General features: G+C 49.5%; 1 protein-coding gene across 3 annotated transcripts in view; it reads left to right on the forward strand.

Moving 5' to 3' along the window:
• ABCF1 (ATP binding cassette subfamily F member 1) overlaps nucleotides 1-21,861 on the forward strand; it is a 484,546-nt gene that overhangs the window by 115,227 nt on the left and 347,458 nt on the right. For all 3 annotated transcript variants that reach the window (XM_069241960.1, XM_069241963.1, XM_069241962.1), the window contains one exon: nucleotides 8,616-8,711. In XM_069241960.1, the coding sequence (XP_069098061.1) occupies nucleotides 8,616-8,711 (96 nt within the window). The remainder of the gene's footprint in view (nucleotides 1-8,615; nucleotides 8,712-21,861) is intronic.

A 21,861-nucleotide genomic window follows, 5' to 3' on the forward strand; every position in this document is an offset into this window, starting at 1 on the left:
TGGCATAAGACATGCTGCAGCCCCTAGAGACCTTCCCTGGCATCAGGACCCTTGGTACCAGGGGGTACCAGTCACAAGGGACTTACCTGGGTGCCAGGGTGTGCCAATTGTGGAAACAAAAGTACAGGTTAGAGAAAGAACACTGGTGCCTGGGCCTGGTTAGCAGGCCTCAGCAAACTTTCAAATCATAACTTGGCATCAGCAAAGGCAAAAAGTCAGGGGGTATGTAAAGAAATGCCTCCTTGGCATGGTTACCCCCTGACTTTTTGCCTTTGCTGATGCTAAGTTTTGATTTGAAAGTGTGCTGAGGATTAGGGATGGGCCCCCCTCCCCTCAGGGAGGAGGCACAAAGAGGGTGTACCCACCCTCAGGCTAGTAGCCATTGGCTACTAACCCCCCAGACCTAAACACGCCCTTAAATTTAGTATTTAAGGTCTCCACAGAACCTAGGAACTCAGATTCCTGCAACCTAAGAAGAAGAGGACTGCTAAGCTGAAAAACCTTCAGAGAAGACGGAGACACCAACTGCTTTGGCCACAGCTCTACCGGCCTGTCTCCCCACTTCAAAAGACACTGCTCCAGCGACGCGTCCCCAGGGTCCAGCAACCTCTGAAGCCTCAGAGGACTACCCTGCATCTAGAAGGACCAAGAACTCCAGAGGACAGCGGCACTGTTCCACAAAGACTGCAACTTTGCAACAAAGAAGCAACTTTGAAACAACACACGTTTCCCGCCGGAAGCGTGAGACTTTGTACTCTGCATCCGACGCCCCCGGCTCGACTTGTGGAGAACAAACACCACAGGGAGGACTCCCCGGTGACTGCGAGACCGTGAGTAGCCAGAGTTGACCCCCCTGAGCCCCCACAGCGACGCCTGCAGAGGGAATCCCAAAGCTCCACCTGACCGCGACTGCCTGCTTCAAAGACCTGATACCTGGTAAAGACTCTGCATCCGCAGCCCCCAGGACCTGAAGGATCCGACCTCCAGTGCAGGAGCGACCCCCAGATGGCCCTCTCCCTTGCCCAGGTGGTGGCTACCCCGAGGAGCCCCCCCCACCCACCCCTTTGCCTGCCTGCATCGCTGAAGAGACCCCTTGGTCTCCCATTGAAACCTATTGCAAACCCGACGCTTGTCTGCACACTGCACCCTGCCGCCCCGTGCTGCTGATGGTGCACTTTTTGTGCTGACTTGTCCATTTTTCAACAGGGGGGTAGGGGGGGCGTCACGGCATTAAAAAGTTTGGAGACCCCTGCCCTAGAGGGTGGAACAATCAGTGCTGACGCCCTCAGCGTCTTACCCTTAGTACCCTATGCCCTGGGTACCCAAGTACCCTTTTACAAGGGCCTTATAGTGGTTGCTAAAGGTGTATCCAACTGTGCCAATGCATCACAACAGTTTTAGGGAAAGAGCTCTGTCCCAGCAAACCTTGTTATCAGGGGCCATGCACAGTACAATTCCCATCTACCTCAGTCTCAAATGTGTTTCGACTTTGACTTCTATTGGTGCAAAGTATCCCTCAGTGGCGATTAATTCTTTAATTGAGACATTCCTTCTTGACCCTGAATGGCTCATTTTAAAAAGATTGCAGGCCTTCCAAATCAGAAACTTCAGGCTTGTAGCCCTCAACCACTTCTCCGCTGACTAGTGGAGCATGTCTTTGACATGCAACCATGAGCCTCATCCCGCTTGGGTTATGTGTTGCAAAAGAACAGGTACGAAGACTCGGTGCAAATTACCAGTTAGTTCGGTAGAGAGAGCTCAGTTAACTAAAGTTCCCTTTTAGCACAGTTTCATCACAGCACAAATATCAGAGTCATTTTCCTGTGGCTGGTGAAGCCTCCCTTTGCTCCTGCTTCTGGGAGAGTATGCACTGGCTGAAGGCACGGCCTGCGTTCAGGCAGGAGCTGCTGTCCTGGCAGACAGTGCGGATGCAGGTCCAGTGCCCATGCTCCTTAGGGCACGCAGACCACTGCCTACAACCTTCCTTCTTCTGGTGGACCTGTACACCACTGGGGTCCAACTGCTTCTTGTGCTCTCTTGACAGTCGCACCTCCTGCTGCATTGGGAGGTTCCTTCCCTTTTGCATGGGGCAGGCTGGCTTCTATGCACTTCAGCTTCTTCAGATGGGTACTTCTAACGCCAGATTCCTTATTTTTTATAGCCTATAGGTGACAAACTAGATTCAAAAAGTTTTCCAGCAGTGCTCGTTTGTGCCAAGAGGTCGTATGTAGTGCTCCACATTTGCAATGTACTGCCTTCAAATTGACGGAGCAAAGCTTACCTCAGTTCCTTACTTTCTGTGCCTTCCTGCATGGAGCTCTATTGTTCTTCTGATGATCCAGAAATGTTTGCTAGTGAACCATGTAGCCTCTCCAAAAACTGCTTCAAACTGTGCTGTGACTGCAGGAAGCAGCTGTCGGTCACAGACCCTCACAACCAAATTATAAGGCCGTGTTTACTAAATTATGCAGCAACAAAAGTCAAATTATGTAGCGTAATGCAGCACATTTTATGATAGTGCTCATTATTTGGTCATGGCAACACAGTCTAAGCAAAGGTTTCACCTCATGAGTAGACCTATTTATGCTCCCTGCAGTGTAAGAGAAAAATCAAAAATCACAAATGGCATAAATGCAGTTTCCCTGACTTACTAAATAAAGCCCCTTTGATTGACATGATCATTGTTTGTGTGGGTCCCCCAGCAGTGAGTTCGGGGTCCAGGCCGGTTACTTCAGAGTTCATCTGGCCTGTGTTGGAGAAGGTGCTGTTTAACCAGGAGTTTAACTGGAAGGGTAGATGTGGTATGGCCTGGTGTGAACCAGTGAGAGCAGATGAATGACCAGGCTTAAAGGTGGTGAAGCAGAGGGTGCATGAAACAACATTTGCAAATCAGTCTTGACCCTGTTCCCCATGGGAACTGTAAGGAAATGGCTCCTTGGCATGGTTACCCCCTGACTTTTTGCCTTTGCTGATGCTAAGTTTTGATTGAAAGTGTGCTGGGACTCTGCTAACCAGGCCCCAGCACCAGTGTTCTTTCCCTAAACTGTATCTTTGTTTCCACAATTGGCACAACCCTGGCACTCAGGTAAGTCCCTTGTAACTAGTACCCCTGGTACCAAGGGCCCTGATGCTAGGGAAGGTCTCTAAGGGCTGCAGGATGTCTTATGCCACCCTGGGGACCCCTCACTCAGCACAGAGACACTGCTTGCCAGCTTGTGTGTGCTGGTGGGGAGAAAATGACTAAGTCGACATGGCAGTCCCCTCAGAGGGCCATGCCAACCTCACACTGCCTGTGGCATAGGTAAGTCACCCCTCTAGCAGGCCTCACAGACCTAAGACCGGGTGCACTGTACCACAGGTGAGGGTATATGTGCATGAGCACTATGCCCCTACAGTGTCTAAGCAAAACCTTAGACGTAAGTGCAGGGTAGCCATAAGAGTATATGGTCTGGGAGTTTGTCAAACACTAACTCCATAATTCCATAATGGCTACACTGATATCTGGGAAGTTTGGTACCAATCTTCTCAGCACAATAAATGCACACTGATGCCAGTGTGCAATTTATTGTAACATACACCAAGAGGGCATCTTAGAGATGCGCCCTGAATACCAATCCGACTACTGGTGTTAGGCTGACCAGTTCCTGCCAGCCTGCCACAACCCAGACAAGTTGCTGGCCACATGGGGAGAGTGCCTTTGTCACTCTGTGGCCAGGAACAAAGCCTGTACTGGGTAGAGGTGCTTCTCACCTCCCCCTGCAGGAACTGTAACACCTGGCGGTGAGCCTCAAAGACTCACCCCTTTTGTTACACCTCGCCCCAGGGCATCCCAGCAAGTGGAGATGCCCGCCCCACCGGCCACTGCCCTCACTTGACAGCAAGGCTGGAAGAGATATGGAGAAAAACAAGGAGTCGTCACCCACCAGTCAGGACAGCCCCTAAGGTGTCCTGAGCTGAGGTGACCCCTGCCTTGAGAAATCCTCCATCTTAGTTTTGGAGGATTCCCCCAATAGGATTAGGGATGTGCCCCCCTCCCCACAGGGAGGAGGCAGAAAGAGGGTGTAGCCACCCTCCAGGACAGTAGCCATTGGCTACTGCCCTCCCAGACCTAAACACACCCCTAAATTTAGTATTTATGGGCACCCCAGAACCCAGGAAATCAGATTCCTGCATCCTGAACTACAAAGAAGGACTGCTGACCTACAAGCCTGCAGAGACGACGAACGACGACAGCTGCTTTGGCCCCAACCCTACCGGCCTGTCTCAGGAGTCTAATACCTGCAACCAGCGACACATCCAACAGGGACCAGCTACCTATGAAGCCTCAGAGGACTACCCTGACCCCCAAGACCAAAAAACTCCGGTAAGCAGCAGCTCTGCTCAACAACAGCTACATCTTTGCAACAAAGAAGCAAAGTCCAAAGAACTCACTCTTCCCGCCGGAAGCGTGAGACTTCACACTCCGCACCCGACACCCCCGGCTCGAGATCCAGAGAACAAACACCACAGGGAGGACTCCCCAGCAACTGCGACCCTGTGAGTAGCTCAAGACGACGCCCCTGGACACCCACAGCGATGCCTGCAGGGAGACTCCAGAGGCTCCCCCTGACTGCGACTGCCTGTAACAAGGAACCTGATGCCTGGAACAAGCACTGCACCCGCAGCCCCCAGGACCAGAAGGAACCGAATTTCAGTGCAAGAGTGTCCCCCACGTGACCCTCTGCTTAGCCCAGGTGGTGGCTGGCCTGAGAAGCCCCCGTGCCTTCTTCCACCGCTAGTGACCCCCTGGTCCCTCCATTGTTTCCTCTCTAAAACCAGACGCCTGCTTTGCACATTGCACCCTGCAGCCCCTGTGCCGTTGAGGGTGTGTTTTGTGTGCCTGCTTGTGTCCCCCCCCCCCCCCCCCCCCCCAACCCTACCAGTGCTCTACAAAATCCCCCTGGTCTGCCCCCGAGGACGCAGGTACTTACCTGCTGGCAGACTGGAACCGGAGCACCCCTGTTCTCCATGGGCGTCTGTGTTTTGGGCATCTATATGACCTCTGCACCTGACCGGCCCCAAGCTGCTAGTGTGGTAACTTTGGGGTTGCCTTGAACCCCCAACGGTGGGCTGCCTATGCCCAGGAACGGAGACTTGTAAGTGTTTTACTTACCTCACAATCCAACCAATACTTACCTCCCCCAGGAACTGTTGATTTTTGCACAGAGTACTTTTAAAATAGCTTATTGCCTTTTTTTTTTTTTTTGTTAATTTTTTTTTACAAAGACTGTATATGATATTGCTTTAATTCAAAGTTCCTAACTTACCTGTGTGGAGTACCTTACATTTTATGTGCTTACTGTCAAATATTGAACCTGTGGTTCTTAAAATAAACTAGGAAAATATATTTTTCTATATAAAAACCTATTGGCCTGGAATTGTCTGAGTGTGTGTTCCTCATTTATTGCCTGTGTGTGAACAACAAATGCTTAACACTGCCCTCTGATAAGCCTACTGCTCGACCACACTACCACAAAATAGAGCATTAGAATTATCTATTTTTTCCACTATCTTACCTCTAAGGGGAAACCCTTGGACTCTGTGCATGCTATTTATTACTTTGAAATAGTATATACAGAGCCAACTTCCTACGGGAACAGTCCAGCCCGAACTGCCAGACCATGTCCACCCTGGACAGGAAGCAGGCAACCTGGGACTGGTTTCTGGGTATCACCCTTCATCAGCCAGGCTAGCTTGAATCCAGTGGCGCAGCGAGCAAGGGACCCACATCTGGGCATACCCCTGCCACTTAGGGAGCACAAAGCAACATCGCAAAACAAAATAAAATGATGGACGGAGTGTTGAAACTTTTCAAACACTCACCCCAGTCACAGATCTGTGTTTAATCCATTGTTATTTTGCTCACCACAACACCCCAGTTTGGACCCAGCCCATGGGGAGCCTAGTCAAGACTGATTTGGGTTGGCTGGGTCCAAACTGGGGTGGTATGGCGAGCAAAAGAACAATGTATTAAACCCAGATCTGTGACTGGTGGTGAGTGTTTGAAATGTTTTAACACTCCATCCATCATTCTTTTGTGTTGCAGAGGGTGCATGGCCTGACCGTAGCCCAGGGAGGAAAAGTGTGCACATCCCGTACGTAACCTGATGAGGCAGAAGGTGCACAGCCTGACAGTAGCCCTATGAGGCAGAGGGTGCATGGCCTGACCATAGCCCAATGAGGCAGGGGGTTTGTGTCCAGACCACAGCTTCATGAGGCAGAAAGGTGCTCTACCTGACCATAGCCCCATGAGGCAGAAGGTGCACAAGCTTACCATAGCCCCATGAGGTAGAGGGTGCTCGTCCGGACCAAAGCCTCATGAGGCAAACGGGTGCACGACCTGACCGCAGCCCCATGAGGCAGAGTATACACCTCTGGACCACAGCCTCATGAGGCATAGGGTGTACGTTCCATCCATAGCCGCATGAGGCACACACTGTAAAGCCTGACTAGCCCAGCGAGGCAGAGGGTGCACAACCTAACCGTAGCTGGATGAGGCAGAGGGTGCATGACTTGACCGTAGTTCCATGAGGCAGAGGGTGCATGACCTGACCGTAGCCGCATGAGTCGAGGGTGCTCATCTGGTCCACAGCCTCATGAGGCAAATGGGTGCACGACCTGACCGGAGCCGAATGAAGCAGAGAGTACACCTCTGGACCACAGCCTCATGAGGCAGAGGGTGTACGTTCCGTCCATAGCCGTATGAGGGACACAGTGTACGGCCTGACCGTAGCCCAATGAGGCAGAGGGTGCACAGCCTAACCTGTAGCTGGATGAGGCAGAGGGTGCATGAGTTGACCTTAGTCCCATGAGTCGGAGGGTGTGCGACCTTACTAGCCTGACGATGCAGAGTGCATGACCTGACCGTAGTCCCATGATGCAGAAGGGTGCTCAGCCAGACCGTAGCCGCATGAGGCAGAGGGTGCACATCTGAACCACAGCCTCATGAGGCAGAGGGTGCACATCCGGACCACAGCCTCATGAGGCAGAAAGGTGCGTGTCCTGACTGTAGTCCCATGAGGCAGAGGGTGCACGTTCCGACCGTAGCTGCATGAGGCACACAGTGTACGGCCTGACCATAGGCGGAAGAGACAAGGGGGTACACGTCTATACCAGAACTCAGCAAGGCAGAGGTTGCACATCCCAACTGTATCCCCACGAGGCAAAGGGTGCATGACCTGACCACAACCCCATGAGGCAGAGTGTGCATGTTCTGACCATAGCCTACTGAGACAGAGGGTGCAACTTCCAACCGTAGTCCTGTGAGGCAGAGGGTGCAGAGCCTGACCGTAGCCCGATGAGGCAGGTACACAACCTGACTAGGGGTGTAGCTTCAGGGGGGTCTTTTGGGATGTTACACCTCCCAATAAATGTATTTTGTGATAAATTGGTACGTGTGCTTTTAGTCAGGTATAGTGAGGTGTCTGTTGGATTTCACCAGAATTTTTACACACATGGAGACAAAAACGCATGTGCACACTTTCCCTCTCTCTATTTTCTCACTTAATAATCCTACCAATCTGCATTCCTCTCACTTTCCACTGCCCCTTAAGCCCCTCTTGTACACTCTGCTTGTCTTATGTTTTAACATTGTGCCAGTATGATCGTTGAGAACTTTGAAGCTCACCCCCTCCATCCCCAAACTTACTGACCAATTTATGCCGCTGTACCTGACCATAGCCAGATGAGACAGAAGGTGCACGCCCCAACTGCAGTTCAGTGAGACAGATTTCATGACCAGACCATAGCCTGATGAGTTAGAGGGTGCTCGACCTGACTGGTCGTTAAGGTGATGAGGCAGGCGTTGCCTTACTAGGAGTAGGGTCAACGAGAAAGATAGTGCATGACCAGACTTCAGTCGGGTGAGATGAAGGGTTCATGACCCGGTGTTAGGCTGATGAGACAAAAGGGAGCATGAATAGGTGTTAGGGTGGCCAGGCAAATTGGTACATCATCGGGTGTTCATTAAGGGGAGGCAAATGGGTGCATGACCAGTGTCACAGTGGCTAGGAGGAGGGTCCACGACCAGGTGTTAGGACAGAGAAGTCAATGGGTGCATGACCTCGTGGTGAGGAGGAGGGACCTGGTATTAGAACAGCGAGGTGTATGGTGCATGGCCAGGTGTCACAATGGCTAGGAGAAAGGACCACGTGTTAGAACAGCAAGGTGAATGGAAGCGTGGGAAGGTATCACGGTGGCTAGGAGAAAGGACCACGTGTTAGAACAGCAAGGTGAATGAAAGCGTGGGCAGGTATCACGGTGGGTAGGAGAAAGGACCACATGTTAGAACAGCAAGGAGAATGGGTGCGTGGGCAGGTGTCACGGTGGCTAGGAGAAAGGACCACGTGTTAGAACAGCAAGGTGAATGGGTGCGTGGGCAGGTGTCGCAGTGAGGGAGAGGAAGGACCACAACCAGGTTTTAGGCACACAAGGAGGATGGGCACTTCAATTCTGGGCTGTAACAGCTTGCTAATGATCTCACACCAGTTGGAGTTGGGAGTTACAGCCAGGTATGCTATTGTGAGATGCTCTAGTACTTCTAGTCTGTATAATCTTTGCTCTTGTCTTCACTTCAGAATAAATATGCTCCATCCGAGGAAGACGACGAGGATATGGACGTGGAGGAAGAAGATGAGGATGGAGAAACAAAGAAGACAAAGTCTGGAGATTTGGTAAGAGGGTGTGTGGTGCTTAATGTGGGACGCGATCTCAGTGCTGCAGGAACCACGTTTCACAATAGTCTCCTGCTCTAGAGTGAGTGGATCTCTGTTTTGCTCAGCAGTTATTTACCAGCTGGATGCTTTGCTTCCCGAAGACTGGGTGGATATGAACGACTTTTGTTTCTGGGCGTTGTGTGCCAGAGAGCCGAGAAGAGCTGCAACTGTGCGTTTGTGAATGTTTGTTGGCACTAAGCAAGAGCACTATGCCCCTACAGTGTCTAAGCAAAACCTTAGACATTGTAAGTGCAGGGTAGCCATAAGAGTATATGGTCTGGGAGTTTGTCAAACACAAACTCCCCAGTTCCATAAAATGCTACACTGAAAACTGGGAAGTTTGGTATCAAACTTCTCAGCACAATAAATGCACACTGATGCCAGTGTGCAATTGATTGTAACATACACCCAGAGGGCATCTTAGAGATGCCCCCTGAATACGAATCCGACTTCTAGTGTAGGCTGACCAGTTTCTGCCAGCCTGCCACACACCAGACATGTTGCTGGCCACCCTGTGGCCAGGAACAAAGCCTGTACTGGGTGGAGGTGCTTCTCACCTCCCCCTGCAGGAACTGTAACACCTGGCGGTGAGCCTCAAAGGCTCACCCCTTTTGTTACAGCGCCCCAGGGCATCCCAACTAGTGGAGCTGCCCGCCCCTCCGGCCACTGCCCTCACTTTTGGCGGCAAGGCTGGAGGAGATAGAGAGAAAAACAAGGAGGAGTCACCCACCAGTCAGGACAGCCCCTAAGGTGTCCTGAGCTGAGGTGACACCTGCCTTGAGAAATCCTCCATCTTGAGTTTGGAGGATTCCCCCAATAGGATTAGGGATGTGCCCCCCTCTCCACAGGGAGGAGGCACAAAGGGTGTAGCCACCCTCAAGGACAGTAGCCATTGGCTACTGCCCTCCCAGACCTAAACACCCCCCTAAATTCAGTATTTAGGGGCACCCCAGAACCTAGGAAACTAGACTCCTGCAACCTGAAGAAACAAGGACTGCTGACCTACAAGCCTGCAGAGAAGACGGAAGACAACAACTGCTTTGGCCCCAGCCCTACCGGCCTGTCTCCAACTTCGAAAACCTGCAACCAGCGACGCATCCAACAGGGTACAGCGACTTCTGAAGCCTCAGAGGACTGCCCTGGACTAAAGGACCAAGAAACTCCCGTGAGCAGTGGCTCTGCTCAACCCCATCAACTTCTTTGCACCAAAGAAGCAACTTTGAAATACTTCACATTTCCCGCCGGAAGCGTGAGACTTCACACTCTGCACCCAACGCCCCCAGCTCAACCTGCAGAAAACTCAGGGAGGACTCTCCGGTGACTGCGAGCCCGTGAGTAGCCTGAGACGACCCCCCCTGAGCTCCCACAGCGATGCCTGCAGAGAAAATCCAGAGGCTCCCCCTGACCGCGACTGCCAGTGAGAAGGGACCGGATGCCTGGAACCAGCACTGCACTTGCAGCCCCCAGGACCTGAAGGATCCGAACCTCAGCGCAGGCGTGACCGCCAGGCGACCCTCTGCTTAGCCCTCCATTGATTCCTGTCTGAAACCAGACGCCTGCTTTCCACACTGCACCCGGCCGCCCCTGTGCCGCTGAGGGTGTGTTTTGTGTGCCTACTTGTGACCCCACTCCCACCCAGTGCTCTACAAAACCTCCCTGGTCTGCCCCCCCCCCCCGAGGACACGGATACTTACCTGCTGGCAGACTGGAACCGGATCACCCCTGTTATCCATAGGTGCCTATGTGTTTTGCACCTCTTTGACCTCTGCACCTGACAGGCCCTGAGCTGAGCCTTGAGCTGCTGGTTGCCTTGAACCCCCAACGGCGGACTGCCTATGCCCAGGAACTGTGACTTGTAAGTGTCTTACTTACCTCACAAACTAACCTTTACTTCCCTCCCCCAAGAACTGTTGATTTTTACACTGTGTCCACTTTGAAAATAGCTTATTGCCATTTTTACAAAGACTGTATATGATATTGCTTTTATTCAAAGTTCCTAAAGTATCTAAGTGAAGTACCTTGCATTTAAAGTGTTTACTGTAAATCATCAACCTGTGGTTCTTGAAATGAACTAAGAAAAGATATGTTTCTATATAAAAACCTATTGGCCTGGAATTGTCTGAGTGTGTGTTCCTCATTTATTGCCTGTGTGGGTACAACAAATGCTTAACACTACCCTCTGATAAGCCTACTGCTCGACCACACTACCACAAAATAGAGCATTAGAATTATCTAAGTTCGATGGCATCTGTCGCTGTAGATACACATGTTCTGCATAGCTCGCCATCTGGTGTTGGGTCGGAGTGTTACAAGTTGTTTTTCTTCGAAGAAGTCTTTCGAGTCACTGGACCGATTGACTCCTCCTTTTGCCTCCATTGCGCATGGATGTCGACTCCATCTTTGATTGTTTTCTTTCCGCCATCGGGTTCGGACGTGTTCCTGTCGCTCCGAGTTTCGGAACGGAAAGTTAGCTAAATTCAGAAGATTTTCGTCGGTATTGTTGCGTTCGGGATCGGCGTAGTTAGATTCAACACTGCATCGAAGATCGAAGCGCTCCGGTGCCCTTCGGGGTAGTTTTCGATCCCCCGTCGGGGCCTGGTCGGCCCGACCGTGTGTAGAACAACGCCGATGGAACGGACCCCGTTCCGTTTCTGTCCCAAATGCCACAGCAAATACCCGTATACAGACCAACACTTGGTCTGTAACCTGTGCCTGTCACCTGAGCACAGTGAAGAAACCTGCGAGGCCTGTCGTGCGTTCCGGTCCCGAAAAACACTCCGTGACCGTCGAAGCAGAAGACTTCAGATGGCGTCCGCGCCGACAGCCCACCGAGAGTTCGAGGCTCAAGAGGAAGAAGAAACCTTTTCGATCCACGAATCGGACTCCGAAGAATTCGACGATCAAAGAACTGTAAGTAGGACGTCGAAAACAACCCATAGGAAAAGTGACAAGGCCCAGGGGACGCCACTGCCACCAGGCCATGGCTCGACCCATAAATCCGGTTACCAACCATTGGTACCGAAAAAGGCCCAAACAGTGCCGAGATCGTCCGACTCCGGTCGAGACACCGGCACGCAACCTTCTCGGGATCGAGAAAGTGCTGGAGAAGTGCTGGTGAAAAACATCGACACCGAGATAGCGGTGTAGACACGGCTCGACGCCGAGACAGCGGCACCGACGAAGATCGATGCCGAGAGGTTTCGACTCCAAAGAAGAAAAAAGTCACCTCGGAGCCGAAAAAAGATACAGTCAGGGTTTCGGTGCCGAAACAACCCGCAACCGACCCAGTTTCAGGCTCCTATACAGAGGAGCAATCGCTGTCCTCTCAATTGCGAAAGCATAGGTTTGAGGAAGAGCTGCAATCCACCGAAGTGGACCATACGCAAAAGCGAATTTTCATACAGCAAGGGGGAACTGTTAGAAGAAAGAGGAGACTAGAATTTCAAGATCAAGCACCTCAACAGAAGACGGTGAAAAAGGTGACGCCGCCTCCCTCTCCTCCACCTGTAATTAACTTCTCACCAGCACAAACTCCGTCACATTCCCTGGCTCACACCACCATGAGCCAAGGTGACCAGGATCAAGACGCTTGGAACTTATATGACGCCCCAGTGTCAGATAACAGTCCAGAGAGATATCCTACAAAGCCATCACCACCAGAAGACAGCACAGCATATTCTCAGGTGGTGGCTAGAGCAGCACAATTCCACAACGTAGACCTCCACTCAGAACAAGTCGAGGATGATTTTTTATTCAACACCCTCTCCTCCACCCACAGCTCCTACCAAAGCCTGCCTATGCTCCCTGGTATGCTTCGGCACGCAAAAGAAATATTCAAGGAGCCGGTCAAAAGTAGGGCAATAACACCAAGGGTGGAAAAGAAATATAAGGCGCCTCTGTAGGAAGTTGGCTCTGTATGTGCTATTTCAAAGTAAGGAATAGCATGCACAGAGTCCAAGGGTTCCCCTTAGAGGTAAAATAGTGGTAAAAATAGATAATACTAATGCTCTATTTTGTGGTAGTGTGGTCGAGCAGTAGGCTTATCCAAGGAGTAGTGTTAAGCATTTGTTGTACATACACATAGACAATAAATGAGGTACACACACTCAGAGACAAATCCAGCCAATAGGTTTTGTTATGAAAAATATCTTTTCTTAGTTTATTTTAAGAACCACAGGTTCAAATTTAACATGTAATATCTTGTTTGAAAGGTATTGCAGGTAAGTACATTAGGAACTTTGAGTCATTTCAATTGCATGTATACTTTTCAAGTTATTCACAAATAGCTATTTTAAAAGTGGACACTTAGTGCAATTTTCACAGTTCCTGGGGGAGGTAAGTTTTTGTTAGTTTTACCAGGTAAGTAAGACACTTACAGGATTCAGTTCTTGGTCCAAGGTAGCCCACCGTTGGGGGTTCAGAGCAACCCCAAAGTTACCACACCAGCAGCTCAGGGCCGGTCAGGTGCAGAGTTCAAAGTGGTGCCCAAAACGCATAGGCTCCAATGGAGAGAAGGGGGTGCCCCGGTTCCAGTCTGCCAGCAGGTAAGTACCCGCGTCTTCGGAGGGCAGACCAGTGGGGGTTTTGTAGGGCACCGGGGGGTACACAAGCCCACACAGAAATTTCACCCTCAGCGGCGCGGGGGCGGCCGGGTGCAGTGTTAGAACAAGCGTTGGGTTCGCAATGGAAGTCAATGAGAGATCAAGGGATCTCTTCAGCGCTGCAGGCAGGCAAGGGGGGGCTTCCTCGGGGAAACCTCCACTTGGGCAAGGGAGAGGGACTCCTGGGGGTCACGTCTGCAGTGAAAGTCCGGTCCTTCAGGTCCTGGGGGCTGCGGGTGCAGGGTCTTTTCCAGGCGTCGGGACTTAGGTTTCAGAGAGTCGCGGTCAGGGGAAGCCTCGGGATTCCCTCTGCAGGCGGCGCTGTGGGGGCTCAGGGGGGACAGGTTTTGGTACTCAGTCGTAGAGTAGTCCGGGGGTCCTCCCTGAGGTGTTGGTTCTCCACCAGCCGAGTCGGGGTCGCCGGGTGCAGTGTTGCAAGTCTCACGCTTCTTGCGGGAGGTTGCAGGGTTCTTTAAAGCTGCTTCTTGAAACAAAGTTGCAGTCTTTTTGGAGCAGGTCCGCTGTCCTCATGAGTTTCTTGTCGTTGTCGAAGCAGGGCAGTCCTCAGAGGATTCAGAGGTCGCTGGTCCCTTTGGAAGGCGTCGCTGGAGCAGAGTTCTTTGGAAGGCAGGAGACAGGCCGATGAGTTTCTGGAGCCAAGGCAGTTGTTGTCTTCTGGTCTTCCTCTGCAGGGGTTTTCAGCTAGGCAGTCCTTCTTCTTGTTGTTGCAGGAATCTCATTTTCTAGGGTTCAGGGTAGCCCTTAAATACTAAATTTAAGGGCGTGTTTAGGTCTGGGGGGTTAGTAGCCAATGGCTACTAGCCCTGAGGGTGGGTACACCCTCTTTGTGCCTCCTCCCAAGGGGAGGGGGTCACAATCCTAACCCTATTGGGGGAATCTTCCATCTGCAAGATGGAGGATTTCTAAAAGTTAGTCACCTCAGCTCAGGATACCTTAGGGGCTGTCCTGACTGGCCAGTGACTCCTCCTTGTTGCTTTCTTTGTTCCCTCCAGCCTTGCCGCCAAAAGTGGGGGCCGTGGCCGGAGGGGGCGGGCAACTCCACTAAGCTGGAGTGCCCTGCTGGGCTGTGACAAAGGGGTGAGCCTTTGAGGCTCACCGCCAGGTGTTACAGCTCCTGCCTGGGGGAGGTGTTAGCATCTCCACCCAGTGCAGGCTTTGTTACTGACCTCAGAGTGACAAAGGCACTCTCCCCATGGGGCCAGCAACATGTCTCTAGTGGGGCAGGCTGCTGGAACTAGTCAGCCTACACAGACAGTCGGTTAAGTTTCAGGGGGCACCTCTAAGGTGCCCTCTGGGGTGTATTTTACAATAAAATGTACACTGGCATCAGTGTGCATTTATTGTGCTGAGAAGTTTGATACCAAACTTCCCAGTTTTCAGTGTAGCCATTATGGTGCTGTGGAGTTCGTGCAAAACAGACTCCCAGACCATATACTCTTATGGCTACCCTGCACTTACAATGTCTAAGGTTTTGGTTAGACACTGTAGGGGTACCATGCTCATGCACTGGTACCCTCACCTATGGTATAGTGCACCCTGCCTTAGGGCTGTAAGGCCTGCTAGAGGGGTGACTGACCTATACTTGCATAGTCAGTGAGAGGCTGGCATGGCACCCTGAGGGGAGTGCCATGTCGACTTACTCGTTTTGTTCTCACTAGCACACACAAGCTGGCAAGCAGGGTGTCTGTGCTGAGTGAGAGGTCTCCAGGGTGGCATAAGACATGCTGCAGCCCTTAGAGACCTTCCTTGGCATCAGGGCCATTGGTACTAGAAGTACCAGTTACAAGGGACTTATCTGGATGCCAGGGTCTGCCAATTGTGGATACAAAAGTACCGGTTAGGGAAAGAACACTGGTGCTGGGGCCTGGTTAGCAGGCCTCAGCACACTTTCAATTGTAAACATAGCATCAGCAAAGGCAAAAAGTCAGGGGGCAACCATGCCAAGGAGGCATTTCCTTACAGCCTCCTACAGACCCTGTTTTCATCACCACACAGCTGCCACCAGATTCTGTCGTAGTAGGAGCAGCTCGGAAAAGAGCCAACTCCCACACATCTGGGGATGCACCACCCCCAGATAAAGAGAGCCGCAAGTTCGATGCAGCTGGAAAGAGAGTCGCAGCACAAGCTGCAAACCAATGGCGCATCGCTAACTCCCAAGCACTACTTGCGCGCTATGATAGAGCCCATTGGGATGAGATGCAACATCTCATTGAGCACCTACCTAAAGAACTACAAAAGAGGGCAAAGCAGGTGGTTGAGGAAGGACAGAACGTTTCAAATAACCAGATACGCTCCTCTATGGACGCAGCGGACACAGCTGCAAGGACAATTAACACATCTGTGACTATAAGAAGGCACGCATGGCTGCGAACATCTGGGTTTAAGCCAGAGATACAGCAGGCAGTGCTCAATATGCCAGTCAACGAAAAACAACTGTTCGGTCCAGAAGTGGACACGGCGATTGAGAAACTCAAAAAGGACACTGACACTGCTAAAGCCATGGGCGCACTCTACTCCCCGCAGAGCAGAGGAACCTACAGCACCTTCCGCAAGACACCCTTTAGAGGGGGGTTTCGGGGTCAGGCCACACAAGCCAGCACCTCGCAGGCAACACCGTCCAGCTACCAGGGACAGTACAGGGGAGGCTTTCGGGGCCAATACAGAGGAGGGCAATTCCCTAGGAATAGAGGAAAATTTCAAAGCCCCAAAACCCCTACAACCAAGCAGTGACTCACATGTCACTCACCCCCTCCACACAACACCAGTGGGGGGAAGAATAGGTCATTATTACAAAGCATGGGAGGAAATCACTACAGACACTTGGGTCTTAGCAATTATCCAACATGGTTACTGCATAGAATTCCTACAATTCCCTCCAAACATACCACCAAAAGCACAGAATTTATCAAAACAACATTCCGAACTCCTGGAAATAGAAGTTCAAGCACTATTGCAAAAGAATGCAATCAAATTAGTACCAAACACACAAACAAACACAGGGGTTTATTCACCGTACTTCTTAATACCCAAAAAGGACAAAACACTGAGACCAATCCTAGACCTCAGAATACTAAACACCTACATCAAATCAGAACACTTTCACATGGTCACGCTACAAGAGGTGTTACCATTGCTAAAACTACAGGACTACATGACAACCTTAGACCTCAAAGACGCGTATTTCCATATACCAATACATCAATCGCACAGGAAATACCTAAGGTTTGTATTCAAAGGAATACATTACCAATTCAAAGTATTGCTTTTTGGTTTAACAACCGCACCAAGAGTCTTTACAAAATGTCTAGCAGTAGTCGCTGCACCCATCAGAAGGCAGCAAATACATGTATTCCCGTATCTAGACGACTGGCTAATCAAGACCAATTCACTGACAAAGTGCTCACACCACACCACACAAGTCAAGTCATACAAACCCTCTACAAACTAGGTTTCACCGTCAACTTTGCAAAATCCAACATTCGGCCGAGCGAAGTACAACAATACCTAGGAGCCATAATAGACACAACAAAAGGAGTAGCCACTCCAAGTCCACAAAGAATTCAAAATTTCAACAAGATCATACAACGCATGTATCCAACACAAACAATACAAGCAAAGATGATATTACAACTCCTAGGCATGATGTCCTCATGCATAGCCATTGTCCCGAACGCAAGACTGCACATGAGGCCCTTACAACAGTGCCTAGCATCACAATGGTCACAAGCACAGGGTCACCTTCTAGATCTGGTGTTGATAGACCGCCAAACTTACCTCTCGCTTCTATGGTGGAACAGCACAAATTTAAACAAAGGGCGGCCATTCCAAGACCCAGTGCCACAATACGTAATAACAACAGATGCTTCCATGACAGGGTGGGGAGCACACCTCAATCAACACAACATACAAGGACAATGGAACGTACATCAAACAAGACTGCATATAAATCACCTAGAACTGCTAGCAGTTTTTCAAGCACTAAAAGCTTTCCAACCAATTATAATTCACAAATACATTCTTGTCAAAACAGACAACATGACAACAATGTATTATCTAAACAAACAAGGGGGGACACACTCAACGCAGTTGAGCCTATTGGCACAAAAGATATGGAAATGGGCAATTCACAACCAAATTCGCCTAATAGCACAGTTTATTCCAGGGATCCAGAATCAACTTGCAGACAATCTCTCTCGAGATCACCAACGGGTCCACGAATGGGAAATTCACCCCCAAATTCTGAACACTTACTTCACACTCTGGGGAACACCTCAAATAGACTTGTTTGCAACAAAAGAGAACGCAAAATGCCAAAACTTCGCATCCAGATACCCACACAGGCAGTCCCAAGGCAATGCCCTATGGATGAACTGGTCAGGTATATTTGCCTACGCTTTTCCTCCTCTCCCTCTCCTTCCTTATCTGGTAAACAAATTGAGTCAAAACAAACTCAAACTCATATTAATAGCACCAACTTGGGCAAGACAACCCTGGTACACAACACTGCTAGATCTATCAGTAGTACCCCACATCAAATTGCCCAACAGGCCGGATCTGTTAACACAACACAACCAACAGATCAGACATCCAGATCCAGCATCGCTGAATCTAGCAATCTGGCTCCTGAAATCCTAGAATTCGGACACTTACAACTTACCCAAGAATGTATGGAAGTCATAAAGCAAGCCAGAAGACCATCCACTAGGCACTGCTATGCAAGTAAATGGAAAAGATTGGTTTGTTACTGCCATCATAATCAGATACAACCATTACACGCAACTCCAAAAGATGTAGTAGGTTACTTGCTTCATTTACAAAAATCGAAGCTAGCTTTCTCTTCCATTAAGATACACCTTGCAGCAATATCTGCATACCTGCAGACTACCTATTCAACTTCCTTATATAGGATACCAGTCATTAAAGCATTCATGGAGGGCCTTAGGAGAATTATACCACCAAGAACACTACCTGTTCCTTCATGGAACCTAAATGTTGTCCTAACTAGAGTCATGGGCCCACCTTTTGAACCCATGCACTCTTGCGGAATACAATTCCTAACCTGGAAGGTTGCATTTCTCATCGCCATTACATCTCTAAGAAGAGTAAGCGAAATTCAAGCGTTTACAATACAAGAACCTTTTATACAACTACACAAAAATAAGGTCGTCCTAAGGACTAATCCAAAATTTTTACCAAAGGTTATTTCACCGTTCCATCTAAATCAAACGGTGGAACTACCAGTGTTCTTCCCACAGCCAGATTCCGTAGCTGAGAGGGCACTACATACATTAGATGTCAAAAGAGCATTGATGTATTACATTGACAGAACAAAAAACATCAGAAAGACTAAACAACTATTTATTGCATTTCAAAAACCTCATGCAGGAAACCCAATATCAAAACAAGGTATAGCCAGATGGATAGTTAAATGCATCCAAATCTGCTACCTTAAAGCTAAACGACAGCTGCCCATTACACCAAGGGCACACTCAACCAGAAAGAAAGGTGCTACCATGGCCTTTCTAGGAAACATCCCAATGCAAGAAATATGTAAGGCAGCCACATGGTCTACGCCTCACACATTCACCAAGCACTACTGTGTAGACGTGTTATCCGCACAACAAGCCACAGTAGGTCAAGCTGTATTAAGGACATTATTTCACACTACTTCCACTCCTACAGGCTGATCCACCGCTTTTGGGGAAATAACTGCTTACTAGTCTATGCAAAACATGCGTATCTACAGCGACAGATGCCATCGAACTGAAAATGTCACTTACCCAGTGTACATCTGTTCGTGGCATCAGTCGCTGTAGATTCGCATGTGCCCACCCGCCTCCCCGGGAGCCTGTAGCAGTTCAGAAGTTACCTTCAACTTTGTACATTTGTATATATATTATTTTAACCTTTAACCCCTTCGCTGCCAGGCCTTTTCCCCCTCCTGTGCCGGGCCTTTTTTTGCCTATTTGGGGCAGTTCGCGCTTAGGCCCTCATAACTTTTTGTCCACATAAGCTAACCAAGCCAAATTTGCGTCCTTTTTTTCCAACATCCTAGGGATTCTAGAGGTACCCAGACTTTGTGGGTTCCCTTGAAGGAGGCCAAGAAATTGGCCAAAATACAGTGAAAATTTCGTTTTTTTAAAAAAAAATTGGAAAAAGTGGCTGCAGAAGAAGGCTTGTGGTTTTTCCCCTGAAAATGGCATCAACAAAGGGTTTGCGGTGCTAAACTCAGCAGCTTCCCAGCTTTCAGGAACAGGCAGACTTGAATCAGAAAACCCAATTTTTCAACACAATTTTGGCATTTTACTGGGGCATACCCCATTTGTGCAATTTTTTGTGCTTTCAGCCTCCTTCCAGTCAGTGACAGGAATGGTCATGAAACCAATGCTGGATCCCAGAAACCTAAACATTTCTGAAAAGTAGACAAAATTCTGAATTCAGCAAGGGGTCATTTGTGTAGATCCTACAAGGGTTTCCTACAGAAAATAACAGCTGAAAAAGAAAAATATTGAAATTGAGGTGGAAAAAACCATCAATTTTTCTCTACGTTTCACTCTGTAACTTTTCCCTGCAATGTCAGATTATCGAAAGCAATATACCGTTACGTCTGCTGGACTCCTCTGGTTGCGGGGATATATAGGGTTTGTAGGTTCATCAAGAACCCGAGGAACCCAGAGCCAATAAATGAGCTGCACCCTGCAGTGCGTTTTCATTCTATACCGGGTATACAGCAATTCATTTGCTGAAATATAAGGAGTAAAAAATTGCTATCAAGAAAACCTTTGCATTTCCAAAAAGGGCACAAGATAAGGTGTTGAGGAGCAGTGTTATTTGCACATCTCTGAATTCCGGGGTGACCATAGTAGCACGTGAATTACAGGGAATTTCTCAAATAGATGTCTTTTTTTACACACACTCCTATATTTGGAAGGAAAAAATGTAGAGAAAGACAAGGGGCAATAGTACTTGTTTTGCTAATCTATGTTCCCCCAAGTCTCCCGATAAAAATGGTACCTCACTTGTGTGGGTAGGCCTAGCACCCGCGACAGGATATGCCCCAAAACACAACGTGGACACATCACAGAAAACAGAGCTGTTTTTAGCAAAGTGACTACCTGTAGATTTTGGCCTCTAGCTCAGCCGCCACCTAGGGAAACCTACCAAACCTGTGCATTTCTGAAAACTAGAGACCAAGGGGAATCCAAGGAGGGGTGACTTGCGGGGCTCGGACCAGGTTCTGTTTACCCAGAATCCTTTGCAAATCTCAAAATTTGGCTAAAAAAACACATGTTCCTCACATTTCTGTGGCAGAAAGTACTGGAATCTGAGAGGAGCCACAAATTTCCTTCCACCCAGCGTTCCCCCACGTCTCCCGATAAAAATTATACCTCACTTGTGTGGGTAGGCCTAGCGCCCGCGACAGGATATGCCCCAAAACACAACGTGGACATATCACAGAAAACAGAGCTGTTTTTAGCAAAGTGACTACCTGTAGATTTTGGCCTCTAGCTCAGCCGCCACCTAGGGAAACCTACCAAACCTGTGCATTTCAGAAAACTAGAGACCTAGGGGAATCCAAGGAGGGGTGACTTGCGGGGCTCGGACCAGGTTCTGTTACCCAGAATCCTTTGCAAACCTCAAAATTTGGCTAAAAAAACACATGTTCCTCACATTTCTGTGGCAGAAAGTTCTGGAATCTGAGAGGAGCCACAAATTTCCTTCCACCCAGCGTTCCCCCACGTCTCCCGATAAAAATGATACCTCACTTGTGTGGGTAGGCCTAGCGCCGGCGACAGGAAACACCCCAAAGCGCAACGTGGACACATCCTAAATGTTGGAAAAAAACAGAGGTGTTTTTTGCGAAGTGCCTACCTGTAGATTTTGGCCTCTAGCTCAGCCGGCACCTAGGGAAACCTACCAAACCTGTGCATTTCTGAAAACTAGAGACCTAGGGGAATCCAAGGAGGGGTGACTTGCGGGGCTCGGACCAGGTTCTGTTACCCAGAATCCTTTGCAAACCTCAAAATTTGGCTAAAAATACACATGTTACTCACATTTCTGTGGCAGAAAGTTCTGGATCTGAGAGGAGCCACAAATTTCCTTCTACCCAGCGTTCCCCCAAGTCTCCCGATAAAAATGATACCTCACTTGTGTGGGTAGGACTAGCGCCCACGAAAGGAAAGGGCCCAAAACACAACGTGGACACATCACATTTTTTTATAAAAAGCAGTGCCTACCTGTGGATTTTGGCCTGTAGCTCAGCCGACACCTGAGGAAACCTAGCAAACCAGTGCATTTTTGAAAACTAGAAACCCAGGGGAATCCAAGATGGGGTGACTTGCGGGGCTCTGACCAGGTTATGTTACCCAGAATCCTTTGCAAACCTCCAAATTTGGCCCAAAAAAACACTTTTTCCTCTCATTTCGGTGACAGAAAGTTCTGGAATCTGAGAGGAGCCACAAATTTCCTTCCACCCAGCGTTCCCC

This window comes from Pleurodeles waltl, chromosome 6, assembly GCF_031143425.1.
Source record: "Pleurodeles waltl isolate 20211129_DDA chromosome 6, aPleWal1.hap1.20221129, whole genome shotgun sequence".
In the NCBI taxonomy this organism is placed as follows: domain Eukaryota; kingdom Metazoa; phylum Chordata; class Amphibia; order Caudata; family Salamandridae; genus Pleurodeles; species Pleurodeles waltl.